The 14321-nt window shown below is 34.6% G+C and overlaps 2 protein-coding genes across 2 annotated transcripts; both read left to right on the forward strand.

Annotated features, from left to right (window-relative positions):
* Window positions 1-171: 171 nt before the first annotated feature.
* Window positions 172-9470, forward strand: LOC128189961 (mRNA export factor GLE1-like). The gene is made up of 13 exons (XM_052861799.1): window positions 172-325; window positions 782-903; window positions 1136-1517; window positions 1902-2050; window positions 2565-2625; window positions 2774-2820; window positions 3037-3317; window positions 3468-3574; window positions 4323-4458; window positions 4680-4789; window positions 6456-6668; window positions 8023-8213; window positions 8771-9470. Exons 1-13 carry the CDS (start codon window positions 248-250, stop codon window positions 9219-9221), a joined length of 2328 nt encoding a protein of 775 aa, XP_052717759.1. The 5' UTR covers window positions 172-247; the 3' UTR covers window positions 9222-9470.
* Window positions 9471-10604: 1134 nt separating this feature from the next.
* Window positions 10605-14306, forward strand: LOC128188997 (uncharacterized). The gene is made up of 3 exons (XM_052860359.1): window positions 10605-10997; window positions 12052-12207; window positions 12524-14306. Exons 1-3 carry the CDS (start codon window positions 10769-10771, stop codon window positions 12724-12726), a joined length of 588 nt encoding a protein of 195 aa, XP_052716319.1. The 5' UTR covers window positions 10605-10768; the 3' UTR covers window positions 12727-14306.
* The last annotated feature ends 15 nt before the right edge of the window (window positions 14307-14321 follow it).

Below are 14321 nucleotides of genomic sequence, written 5' to 3' on the forward strand. Positions count from 1 at the left end.
TTTTATTATTATTTTTCAGAATATTCTTTAATTAACAGTAGACTTAATTGATAAGACAGATTAAGAATTTTTTTCATAAGAATGTTCAAATTTAAATAACGGATGAAAGTTTTTTTAATCAAGGAACATCGTTCCTTAGATCCCACTATGTTTTCGCTTATTAGCCGAATCTTAATAAGTGTAGGCCGAGTTCGAGTGATGCCAGTTCCCTCGTTTAAAAAAAATGATAAGATAAAGGATAACAAGGATGGCGAGTATTGTTTGTCTGTTAAAAGCCTCACCAAAGGGACAACTGAAATATGAAAGCGATCCAAATATTGAAAAGGTAATCTTAAAATTCAAACATAAACCCAAAATCCAGCTTGTTGGGACCATTGGCACAAATGGTTTATAAAATTTCCCGAATGGGTTTTCTGTCATTCGATTGATCGATCATTTATCGTTAGTAGATCCATATAAATATAAGTTTTGGGGTCTCAATCTTTTTTTTCGATTCCTCTCATTCCATTGTTGAAAGAATTCACCAGTTTATAATTTAGAGTTTATTATTACTTTCAATTTGCATTTGTCTATTTAAGTCAATAATTAGATCTCAGATTAATCAATGATCCCTCTAATAAAATTTATGCTTTTAAACTACAAAATTTTAATGTTAATATTCCTTTAGTAGAACATTTAATAATTTTGAGTTTATAAGGTACGTTCATATTCATGTTGTCTTGCTCAATGAGGAATAACGAAAGAGAATTTCGCTAATTCCTGATATTTATCTATGTTTCAGGAATATTTTGACAAATATTTGTCACCACCAAAATTGAGTAGGCCTCACCAAGAAGTCTCATCAGAAAACAGTTTTTGTTACCATGATGAGGATGAGCGATACTCAGAAGACACTTCAGAAAGGTATACAAATTAACTCTTTTATCATGTTTTTGGCACCTTGCTCAAAATTTATAAACTGGTAAAAGTATGCTATCAAAATACATAAAATTTGTTAATAGTTGGTTCGTGACACAATAACAACTTTATGCTGCTTAACACACCAAAGACTTGGATCCATCACTTAGCCCTAAAATGTTTTTTCACATGTTGAATCAAGAAAGTTATTTAAGATTGTTATTTGTTTCTTATTTAGTGACATTTCTGAATCCATTCGAAATCTCCGAGTTGAGGTTACATGTAGAAACGACAAAAGGAAAACACAAAAGAAAGTTCAATTCACCACAAGAAACAACAGCTTAGTCCATGATATGAGAATACAAGTTGACAAGGAGAAGGCAGGTTTTCCCGATCCACACAATAAGAATGGTCATGATAGAAATTTAAAAATCAGCTTTAATGGTAGTGGAGGTGAAGCAAACTTCAAGAAGAATGGATGCGGAATGTTGATTGAGAAACCGTTAGATCGTCCATCCCTGAGTAAGGAGCAGACCAGGAAGATCGTAGTGTCTCCAGAGTATAACAAGAGTAGGCGAGACATTCAGTTTTATGAAGAGGAGCTCAATAGCAAAGCTAAGGTAACTCACAGAATCCAAAATAGTCTCCAATATTGCATAATACTTGTATACATATAAAGATAGGTTGAACTTAGATATCTCAAACATTGACATCTCGAATACAATGGATATGTCAAAGTGATTTGTAAGTCCCAATCACTTATTCGTTAATTATTTTACCCTCAATATCTCGAATACTCGGATATCACGAAGTTTTTAAATAGCCCCATGTAGTTCGAGATAACAAAGTTTTGCTGTATTTCATATCATTATCGATGGGTTTTTGTGTCCCAATGAAGATATTTTATATAATGCACAAAAAAGAAAAAATGCTCCCACAATACAAAGCAACAAATTATCAATAAAAAAGAAATATTCTACTACATGTAATGATTCTTTTTCTAGATGAAGCTCGAACAGAAGAGGGACCAGTTTAAGAAAGCTGAGAGGAGAATCAATGAGAGAGCAGAACAGAGGATCAATGAGTTTGAGAACAGTCGACTGGAGAAGGCCAGGAATCAACAGCTGATGCTAGAGCAGGAGGAACGAGAGAGGTATCATTCAGTTACATCTAGCAATGAGAAAGATTACCCGATACTTATGTATAGACTAACAGTCTTGTATAAGTCAACTACACATATTTTCAATAAGAAAGGTTTGAGACTTACAGTCATATAAAAGTCAACTTCATAAGGCAATAAGTGAACTTTTGCTCTCCAACAAATTTAGTCTTCTATAAGGCAATTACAGCTCCATGTACAAAGAGCAGTGGGTGAATGTTTGCACACCAACAAACTCATAAGACTTAAGTCAACTTCAAGTATGTGAACATAAGAGCAGAGGATGGTCTTTTATCTCCAAAAAATTTGCAATCTTATGTAAGTCACCTAGCAATAGGAGATATATAACTTGAACCAATAGACAAGTCACTTAATAATAAGAGAAGTAATTCACACCATCTTACAGTCATATTATTTCAAAACTTTTAATTTGAATTCAGCTTTATTTTTTCAGAGTGAATGAAAAGTAAATTTTTAATGATTAAGAAATTTATTTATATTTTTCCAGGTCAGCAAAATTAATTGAAAAACAGAAAAAGATAATAAAAGATCATATAGAGTATGCAAAGGTAAGTAATATTTGTATTCCGTATTGTACTTTGTTTTTCAACGCACTTGCTGTGACTGTATGGTGTATCAAACTTTCTGCACAATGCATGTCAAGCATACAGTTGGTGATTAGATTAGCTAATGTGTTGCTTTGTTATGTTTAATTAGATGGTGGAACAGAAGAAAGAAAGAATTCAGGAAGAAATAAAGAAAAAGTAAGTTTGAAAAAAAAAAGCTACTTTTTTTTTTTTACATTTTAGATGCAATTAACATGTACATCCATACATAATAAGAAAAAACAGGTGCTTGGTAGATGTTCATATTGCTGGAAATACTGATTCCAATTTTCCTCACAAGATTTATGCTCCTTTTTCTTTTGCTATGTTATGTTTGCATGATATGTTATGACATTGTTGCCATTTTTCACACAGAGAGGAAGAAAAGTTGATGATCTGGGATAAAACAAAGACTATAGTGAGTGAATGCAAAACCATCCTAGATAGAATAAAAACACTGTACACATCTTATGCAGCCAAACTGCCAGAGAATGTTGCTAAAGCAGTTCACAATGGCCAGCAGAGATACCACATGTCTCAGCAGATCGTGGCTGTAGAGGATAGGGTCCCAGACATCAGCAACAAACAGCTGGTCACCATCACGGAGAACTTCCGCCTCCTCTCAAACACGCTGGACTTTGTCCAACAGGCTATCCGTAAGTGTGACATTGTAATGTGCTGCATGGTAAAATACAGTGACTATGTATACGATGGATGTCTAAATAATATGAAAATATAGACGTCAAACTAACACAGAAAGTGTGCTTATCTTAGATCAATTTAAAAATAATTTTTATACATTGTAGAAGAAGTAAAGGAAAGAGAAAAAAGGGAAGCCGAGGCAAAGGCAGAAGAGGAAGCGAAGAAGAAAGCAGAGGAGGAGGCGGCCAGGAGGGTACAGCCACCCCCTGCTGTAAGTGTAAATAGCAGCACTTAATGGGACATCTTATGTAAAACTAATCAACACTCAAAACATCTTAAAACTATGTCATTGAAAGGGGCATCAAAAATGATTTCAACTTATTTTTCAAAACTTCTCAATGGCATAAATATACCTTATAATGATCAATAGAAAAAATAAGTTTACATCAGATCATGCATTACAGAAGTAATTGAAACCTGATAAAACTACATGTACTTTTAACAACTATTTTCAGTGTATAGAAATATCAGTGTTTAAATAAATGCAAGCTAATAATTAATTTAAACATCAAATGTAAATATACATGTACCGGTACATATGTATATGTGCATTAATAAAAGTAAATAGTGTTTGAAATCATTTAATACTGTTGTAGATAATGAAATAAATAGGCACGAGCAATTGTCATGGGATAAGATTTTGGTATTTCAATTAGTGGCTTATTAGTCTTGTTTATTTAAGGACTAAATATAGTGCAAATCCTGAATCTGTCTAGATGTACAATTTCTATTGCAAACAAATAGCTTTCAGCTTCAAGGCTATAAACCAGAATTCTTCAATTTACAGTGTTTCATTTTTTTTATTCCTTTATTTACAAATTTCAGAATGCATTCTCAATACATGTATATGGAATGTCATCATTTACTTTTTTGTCCTTATTAATTATATTAATATGCAACTTCTGGATCGATTTTTCCTGTCCCTATATACCATGGTATATTTGACTCTTATATCACAGGTTGAACACCCAGGACAGCCTTTGGTTTCCTCCACTCCAATACCTGGAGCCACTGGATCAGGACCCCAGGGGGTGCCACCTGGGGCAACCGCCTCCCCAACAGCTCCCACATCGGTTGCACAAGTCAGACCCGAAGGCAAGCACCTTCACAAATGCTTAACGCTTAATTCTATAAAAACAAAGATTTTTTCTGTCTTTATTTTGAGATTAAGAGATTTTATTTCAATCCAAAAAGAAAGAGAAATAAGGTACCACTCAAACTAAATTAATATATATATTAATACACATTAATATATCAGAACTGAATCTCACCATCCTTAGTTGGTTGTGTTCATTAAAACTACCATGTGTTTACAGAGGGTGAGGTACTGTGTGTGGATGTGGTGGCTTTCCAGGAGTACACACAATTACAGCAGAAGCTGAAGGACATGGAGACAGCTATACAGGTGCTGTCATCTACCTCACAGGTAAACCTTATACACAGCAGTCATCTACCTCACAGGTAAACCTAATACACAGGTGTCATCTACCTCACAGGTAAACCTTATATTATACACAGGTGTCATCTAATTTACAGGTAAACCTTATACACAAGTGTCATCTAATTTACAGGTAAACCTTGTACACATTGGTCATCTAATTTACAGGTAAACCTTGTACACAGGTGTCATCTAATTTACAGGTAAACCTTATACACAGGTGTCATCTAATTTACAGGTAAACCTTGTACACAGGTGTCATCTAATTAACAGGTACACCTTATATACAGGTGTCATCTAATTTACAGGTAAACCTTAAACACAGGTGTCATCTAATTTACAGGTAAACCTTATACACAGGTGTCCTCTAATTAACAGGTAAACCTTATACACAGGTGTCATCTAATTTACAGGTAAACCTCATACACAGGTGTCATCTAGTTTACAGGTGCCTGTAACACACCAAGCGGTGCAGACAGATTGAATATCGCATTGGCGCGGTATGATAATTTGTCTTTATCACTTGGTGTGTTATAGGACCGACGACATCCAAAAATATGCTTTCAATACTTATATTTATACTCATACTGATGTCTCTTTGCTTGAAATATATGTGTATCATTACTGCAAACCCATTATATATGCTCATTGTCAGGGATATGAAAAATACATGGAACAGCCATGTTCACATGGTATTCAGTTCACTTCCATGACTAATAATATAGTGCCAGAAACTTTGTACAGAAAAATCTTTTTTATATATTAGTAGATATGATTTAATGATTATTTTTTATTAGTAAATACAGTGTATCGAATTGGTTATGTAAGGCTGAACGTTTCATTTAATCTTGCAAAAATAAATATACCCAAAACACATGATTACGTTTATATTTGTGCTCATGGTGCATGGATAAGCTATAGTATTCAAAGGAAATTGATTGCCGCAGATTTTCAATGCAAACATACGGGGAAATATACACTGAATGTAAATAATTTATATAATTTCATCTACAACAAAAAGCAGCATTATATTGAAACTTATACCAATACAACACATTTGTAAACAATAACAACTCAAGCTTTGTTTACAAAACAAAGAATTCTAACCACTGTAACTCACTTGAAACAATATTGGACTTTCAAGTTTTGACAAAGCATTATAAACATCCATATTGACCATTCTGGACATTTAAAATGAAAAAATAAGTTGAATCGATGTAAACTCGAATCATGTCTAAGTCCCTTTAAGAAATTCATGAAAAAATATCATTTCTGCCATTTTCCATAGCAAATGAATCACACCATCAATTACTGGTAATGTTTTATTGAGTTAACTTTTTAGAGAAATTTCTGAAAAGAAAAACAATTTGTAAACACAAGGAAATAGAAAATATATATTAAATATAAGTTAAAGCCCCCCTTAAGGTAGCCAAAAACAGTTTCATATAAAATTCAGGGCGGAGGGGGGGGGGGGGGTTGTTACTTATAAAAAAAAAAAAAGCATGATGGGTAGGGATTTTCCTGCTATTTTTATTATGATGGCTTGGGCTAAATCAACATTTCTTTTTGAGTTACTATACACATGTATATATATGTATTCCTCTATTAAACATAACACTTTAAAACTTTTCTTTTTCATTTTGTTTTCTTTCAGTTGAAAAAGCTGAAGTTTGACCTCCAGAAGGCGGTGAACATACCTGTGAATGCTATCTCAGCAGTAAGTGGGGCCCACCTGAGAGACAAGCTACAGCGCCTCCTGGTGTTACTCTCTGGCCAACAAGTGGAGATAGCCAACAAAAGAGTCTCGGTCAATGAGCACCCAGCGGCCTTGACCTTCTGTAAACACCTCATTGCAAAGATGGTAGTGGTAAGTTATGTGTCGTTGAAAATTGTTTTATTATTCTCACAATCTTACCTAACAATGAGTATTCCTAATTAATTTATTTAAATGAATTAAAATTAATTCATTAATACGAAAACCCATTGAGCTCATTTTCGTAGGTAAAAAAAAAAAAAATTCGCAAATAAACGTGAAACTTTAGCGATATAACGTGTTAGTTTCGCGAATAAACGCGAAACTTTCGCGAATAAACGCGTAATTTTCCCGATATAACCCGTAACTTTTGCAAATAAACGCGAAACTTTCGCGATATAACGTGTAACTTTCGCGAAATAAACGCGAAACTTTCGCGATATAAAATTGAAATAAATTCAACCGTCGGAAACCTTTAAAATCTTAGTATTAAATTTCAAATGACATATGTGATAAATTTGGAGGATAAATTTACGTCATCTAGATTTGAACAAAAGCTTGAAAATTTTAATTCACAGCTTGACTTATCTTTCTGATATTAAACTAGACGTTAAGTTATGTCGCAGCGATATAACATTTATAATAACGTTTTAAACAATGATATCCTTTAAATTCTAAAATGATACTTAATACCGGTAAAACGTTCACTTCGAATTAAAATTGTTATAATCAAAATATGTTGCAGCCTCATTTTCAATAATACAGCGCATATTAGAATGTGAGAAGCGCAATGCATTACGTCCTTTGAAAATCAGTACTTAGATTTTAAAAATTTCCTACGCTTGAATTGATTTTAATTTGTATAAGGTTAAATCTAATTCATTGACATCTTCATATGATATTATTTGTTTTATTTAAGTTGACATATTTGTTTTCAGTAATTATTCTTCATAGGGGTTCTTCTATGACATAACAATATATATATTTAAGTTTCGTGTTAAATCGCGAAAGTTTCGCGTTTAATTGCGAAAGTTTCACGTTATATCGAGAAAGTTTCGCATTTATTCGTAAAAGTTTCGCGTTTATTCACGAAAGTAACGCATTATATCGCGAAAGTTTCGCGTTTATTCGCAAAAGTTACGCTTTTATTCGTGAAAGTTTCGCGTTTTTTTTGCGAAAAAAATATTTTTTTTGCCTACGAAAATGAGCTCAATGGGCTTTCGTACATCAATGATATTACAGAAAAAAAATTCATGTGATTTGCCAATTTACTATCTTTATTTTCTCTAAGTATATGAAATGTATGTTATGTGCAGCACAGTGTGATAAAATTTAATATCAAAATGCCTTTTGGCCTTAAAACATAACAACATGACAGTAAGTCTCTGCTCATGCAAAGACTTTGATTTTACTGAAGTACAGTACAGGACAAGTGCCTTCCTCTATACTGTATTTATTTTATTTGTAGAAAAAAGGAGAGGAGCAGGTCTCCTCGATCTTTGAGTCAGCCTTTCCCCTGGCGGCGGTGACGGTAGGGATACTGGCCGAACACCCAGACATCAAAGACCTCCTGCTGGCACACTTCCAGCTGATGTGTCCGTACACCGTCCCCTACCACATCCCCCGACAGGAGGGACAGTCCACTAAGGATGTCCATATGTAAGTCAAGTCTAAACTCTCTCACATTGGGACCTGAAATGGATTTCTTATACATCAGAGTACTGTATACAGGGTTATTTTTGCCCCATGTACAGGTAATTTTTGCCCTTCTACACTTGTGCCCCATTTCGCCCTGTCTTGAATTTGATTAAACACAGTTGTTTAAAGGGAGATGATTTTGAGACATTGAAATTCGCCAAGTCTCAAATTCGCCCCCTGACAACGAGGGCGAAAGGGGCGAAATAAAATTGGGGGGGGGGGGTGATTATTTCTCTGTATACAGTATTGTAAGAGTATATGCATGTATTGTTGAACTTGTCTAAAATCTCAGATACTTGTACTTGCTACCTCTCTCTTAGAGAAAGATAGAGAGATAAATTCATGTATTTAATTTGTACTTACACGAACTGCTATTGAGGTGTACAAATGTAAACGGTTGATATTTGTTTTTGTCTCATTTTGTGATGCATATATATTCATTTATATTTATATGTGTATATGTACGTGTAAACTATCCTCACAGAGCTGTATGATGATTATAATTTTTGTTTGTACAGAGTGAGAGGGTACAAATACGACAGCGATGGTAATGTGGAGAAACAAGACAAATTCCTGAAAAGGATGTCTGGAATTATGCGACTGTACGCCTCTCTTATGGTCTCTTATCCACCAAGGCGACAAAGTGAACATCCTTTTGGGATTGAAAATGCCTGGTTATGGCTGTCAAGAGTGATGAACATTCAGCCGCTTCCAGACATAACGGCTACCATGGTGTTTGACCTTTTAGAGGTCACCGGACATGCCCTTTATAAGGAATACAGAAAACAATTTTTGAAAATGCTTCATATTCTGATTCGTGAATTCCTTCCCAAGCTCAAATCTGTGGCATCTTCAGGGGGAGGAGGCCCTGTGTCTCGACTAGAGGCACTGATCATGGCTAGTATACAGCGACAGGGACAAATTCCACCACCAGAGGGCATCCTGTCCCCAAACTTCTGGTTCTCTTGATGAACAGAGATTGAAGTAGTTTCTGTTAGTTGTTACCTGTGTTGTACTATTTAAAAAAAAAAACTATTGTTCCAATGCCAAAAATGTTCATTATCTCTTTCACCTTTATTTCATCATTTAAGCAGTACAATTAAATATAAGGTGTTCATAATCAAATTATAGCATTCAATACTTATGGCTGCTGTCATCTGGTTACTGCTCACTGTAAAAATATTGCATGGTTTTAACAATAAAGAAAGTCAGTTATTACTTGGATATTGCGTTTTCATTATGCCTCGAAAACCATTGTCAACCTCCGCTTCGCGTTGGTTGACATTGGTTTTCTCGGGGTGTCAATTTCAACTGTTACCCTCCCAAACAGGCACTACTTATATATTCCCACCGTTTTCATCACAGGGGCCAAACCCGTTTTAACGTTAATTTCAATGTAACCTTAAAAAAAGATTTATTTATGGTTTCATTGAAATTAATGTTAAAACGGGCTTTGTTCCTGTGATTTTCATTAAAGAAGTGTTAACCACTTGTAACATGTGAAGTAGTTACATTATAACTTAAACTGAAGCTAACCTCCACTGTTACAAGATACAGTCAAATTAAGATACTCTGTCACATAATATATTGTAGTTGCCCTTTCCTGTCACATGTTGAAGTGAAGTTTTATACTCTTGTCACATGTAAAGGCCTATATATAGTGTAGTTTCCAGCACCTAATTATACAGTATAGTATATATTCATGACTATGCCAACATGGTAATTGTCAATAAATGAATTGAACTGAATAATGATGTTGGCCTCTCCTGTCACATGGTATGGTGAAGTCACTTATTGGACCTTTTGATGATGTTCTATATTGCAGTAACGGTAAATCAATGTCACAATCTAGTACATGTATAGATAACATTTTCTTGTTAAACAATAATAGTCAATTTGAATTTATATACAGAATTTATTTCGGTGTCTCTGTTGTAGGACATTTGCTTGAAATATCTTACATTAATTTGTGGCCACAAAATAAACATGCACACAGGCGAAGATTAAAGGAACGGATTTTTTGTTACAAGATCCTTCCAATATCATTTGGATTGATCATTGGTATATACAGACTTGCACATCGGCAATTGCACCTATCTTAATAACAGAAAATCTTATTACATTTTATTGAGTTTAGTTTAGCTCGTACAGCTTTGATGATCATTTGTTTAAATACTGTGTAAACGGTAGCACAAATATTGGATAGCGATGGCATTGGCGTAGAATCGTGATAAGCCAGTCGGTTGGTCCGTCAAGTTTATCAATTTATTTGATAAATTTCTATTCCTTATTCAAACTTTTGGCAGAATATCTTTCCGAATGTATTCAAGACATTCCACCAGGCCTGGCGTCCCTTACAGAAGTGACTTAGTCTGGGGATACAGTTCCCGCTGTGGCCCTGATAAAAGGACCAGGGTCAAACTAATCTCCATTTATATTGGGGAAACTCAGAATGTGACATAGGAGAATATATTATTTCATTCCTTATATTTCCCTGTGATGACTAGAGGCCGTACATGATAAGACCCGGGGTTCCTTACGCCGATCAGATGTCGCTGTTCACAGACAGTACCATCTACAAGCGAGTGGCCTTTGTCCTGGCCATCCTCGGCCTGGCCGTGGAGTTCGTCAGCTTCGTGTCCCCGTTCTGGATCTCCAAGACTTTCGATAATGGCACCGCGATCAACGTGGGTCTGTGGCTGACCTGTGTTGACCTAGATTGTACCGGCATCAGCAGCAGTCCAGGTAGGCTTACGGCCAACACAGATCCCGACACAGTCAAGTCGGGAAAGCTTTTTCTTATTTCATGCATATCTATGTATATTAAGTCCTACTTAATTAAAATGTTGAAGTGAACTGTTATAAAAACGCATGTCCACATTTAAGATCTTCTTTAAGAAGTTGAACAAGAATATTAAACTTTGGAGAGCTCGATGCCATATCTGGTACTCCTCGTGTTCCACTCAACAATCGGACCTAGAATTATTAAATCAATTTATCTTTTTTTTTTTCTAAACATTTCAAACGTTTGACTTTCTTGAGGAATTAAAACTACATTTTACTGCGGGTGAAAGTTAACCTTGCAAATTACCAATTTCATGTAATTATGTGAATTCCAGTTAAGAATCTGTAAAAGACGATGATAATTTTTAGTTTGCTTTGATTCCGACATAGGCATCGGAACCGGGGGAGAGGGGGGGGGGGGCTGAGCCCCCCCCCCCCCCCACTTTTTGGGCAAAGTTAGAAAGTTAGACCTAACCATTAGGCACATAGCATCATAGAGGGTTCAGCCACCCCCTTCTTTTTCTCGAAGCAAACATAGTTGTTCCTAAATAGATAAGAATTTTTGGAACCATAGGTATAGCCCCTCTCCCTCCCCTTAGGAATTTAATGATTTGGGGGGGGGGGGTTTGGCAGGTAAGAATTTTGTTTTGGAACTATAGGTTATAGGTATACCTCCCCTAGTCTAGCCTTCCCCCCCCCCCCTTTTCAATTTGCTTCCGACGCCACTGTTCCGATAACTGTCGTAAATAAATGCATCTAGCAGTAGGAGCCGCTTCAATAATCATTTAAAACATTTTTTATTAAAATTGACCGCAATCAAAATAATATTATATTTTAATGAAGACTGAATTAATAACCAAGAAGTTGATGCAATACTCAGTATGTGCCATAAAATCTATAATCCACTGATATCCAAATTTGGGGTCATTTTGACATTGCAAATTTTAGAATTTTAATTTTCCTGGGGGTCCGGGCGACCGCGCATGTTATGTATTTCTATTTGGATTATTTTCAGCTTGGTTGATCGTTGCCGGGGTGTTCGATGTTCTCTCTCTGATGTTTGGAGTGACCTGTATAGTATGTCTGTCTGTGTGTATATTCAAACCACAACTTCTCCCCAGAACCAGAAGATGGCCTCTCATCATACTCACCATATTTGCATTTGTTGAAGGTTTGGTTTCATTGTTTGAAAAAAAAATACAACATTTTCTAAAGCAAAATATTAATCTTATATACGCCGGGCCCCATCACCACAAAAAGAAAATTCACATAATAAACACGGTTATATTCTCAAAGACTTAAAGGAAAAACTCATAAAGAAGTCAATACTCAGACTTGAGGCCGAAAATTGCCCTCGAATTAAAGGATTAAATATGAAAACTAAGTTGAGTGATTTGAAGATTTTGGTGGGTTAGGTTTTTTTTTTTTTTTTGGGGGGGGGGGGTAATTTCGTTTATTTATTATGTCAATCTAATTAACTATTTTAGCTGCGCTCCAGCAAATCAGCTGTGGCGTTTTCCTGAAACAAGTCCACGACTCCCCCCAGGCTTCACCCCCGTTCCCGGAGAACGCGTTCGCCAGCCTGTCCTGGGGAGCGGCGTTTAGTGTCTTGGGGGTCATCCTCTACGCCGTCGTCTGCATCCTGCTGTTCACTGACCTGGTCAGGATATGTTTCGCAGTTCCTAAATAACCATCGGACTATGACAAAACTTGTTCCAGACAGACCTGTTGGTAGATACTCGTGTGTTGCTCGCAGTGTTTTATTTTCACTATACTAGTCCCCGTGATAGGATTCCAACCGGCAACCAACCACTTGTTCCTAGTTTCATGATAAATTCAAGTGTCTGATTTAGTATGGAAACATTTTCTTCAGAAAAATGTAACACGCAACAGGTTTGTGGAAATATTTGTGGACTAACAGTGTCCACACAGAAATGCGCCGTGTGTGTATATGTCTCGACAAACTTACAAAGAACTGTTGACAATGTTTTTCGATTTACGGACAGTTAATTAAATTTAACGGAGTGATTGTTTATTTCATATAATTAATTATAAGCCATAGTTAACGCAATAATCTATCTTTTACAATATTTAGGTGTATACTAATCTTAAAACTGAAAAAGAAACGTACATCTAGGATTGCAAAATGTAGTTGATTTGAAATCAAATTTAAATGGTTACGAGATTTTATAGTTATGGTTTCACAATTTGTCAGTTATCATGGAATTCCAAACTACAATTAACAAATATTAATTATATTTTACGGCTCGTAAACTATATTACATCGACAGTTCAGGCACCGAAATCACAAAAAATGTTATGTTTAAAACTTAAAAGACACACAATATCTATTTTATATTAAAGATACACACCAATATTTCACGATTGATTCTAAACTGATAAAAAGTTTTGTTCGTAAAATGTAGATGCGTTCCTCAATATCTTAAATTGAAAAGATTTTGATCCTTGATCTATATTTTTAACAATAGTAAAGTAATAATAGTTTACGTATATGAATTATAAGTTATGTCAACAAACTATTATCGACATATGTTGATTATAGTTTAGACAGCTTTCAAAACTACAGTTATTTATCATTTATCAGAGTTTTGATTTTGTTAGATGTTCATAGTTTATTATAGTTTACGTTTATTAAAACTGTTCATAGTTTACTTCAATTAACGTTTGTTAAATGTTCATTATAGTTTACGTTTATTAATGTTCATAGTTTATCGTAGTTTACGCTTGTAAAATGTTCACTATTTACTAGTATCATAATTTACATTTGTTAAATGTTCATATATCATATTTTACGTGTATTAAATGTTAATAGCATATTATATTTTACATTCGTTAAATGTTCATACTTCATTATAGTTCACATTTATTTATGTTCATATTTCATAATAATTAAATGTACAAAGTTAATTCATGTATATGATAATTAGTTGTAGTTAACAGCAAAGATCTATAATTAACGGATGTTCAGCATACTTTACCTGATATATATCAAGTTTCACGATTCCCTAATCTATGATTAAGAGGTTACGAATGTAAAATGAATTTTTAAGATATGAAGCAAAATCTGTCGTTATCGTGTATTTACAAATATACTTTCGTAACATACCGTATAGTTAACAACAACCAATTTGAAACAGTTTAAAAAAAAACCCAGATGATAACTATAAATAAAACAAATTGTTCATGATAGTTTACAGTCCGTAAATTATACATGCAGCTAATAAAACTAGTTTATCAAATGTGAAATAATTTCGGCTCATTCTT

The sequence above is a fragment of the Crassostrea angulata genome, chromosome 6, assembly GCF_025612915.1.
Source record: "Crassostrea angulata isolate pt1a10 chromosome 6, ASM2561291v2, whole genome shotgun sequence".
Lineage (NCBI taxonomy): Eukaryota > Metazoa > Mollusca > Bivalvia > Ostreida > Ostreidae > Magallana > Magallana angulata.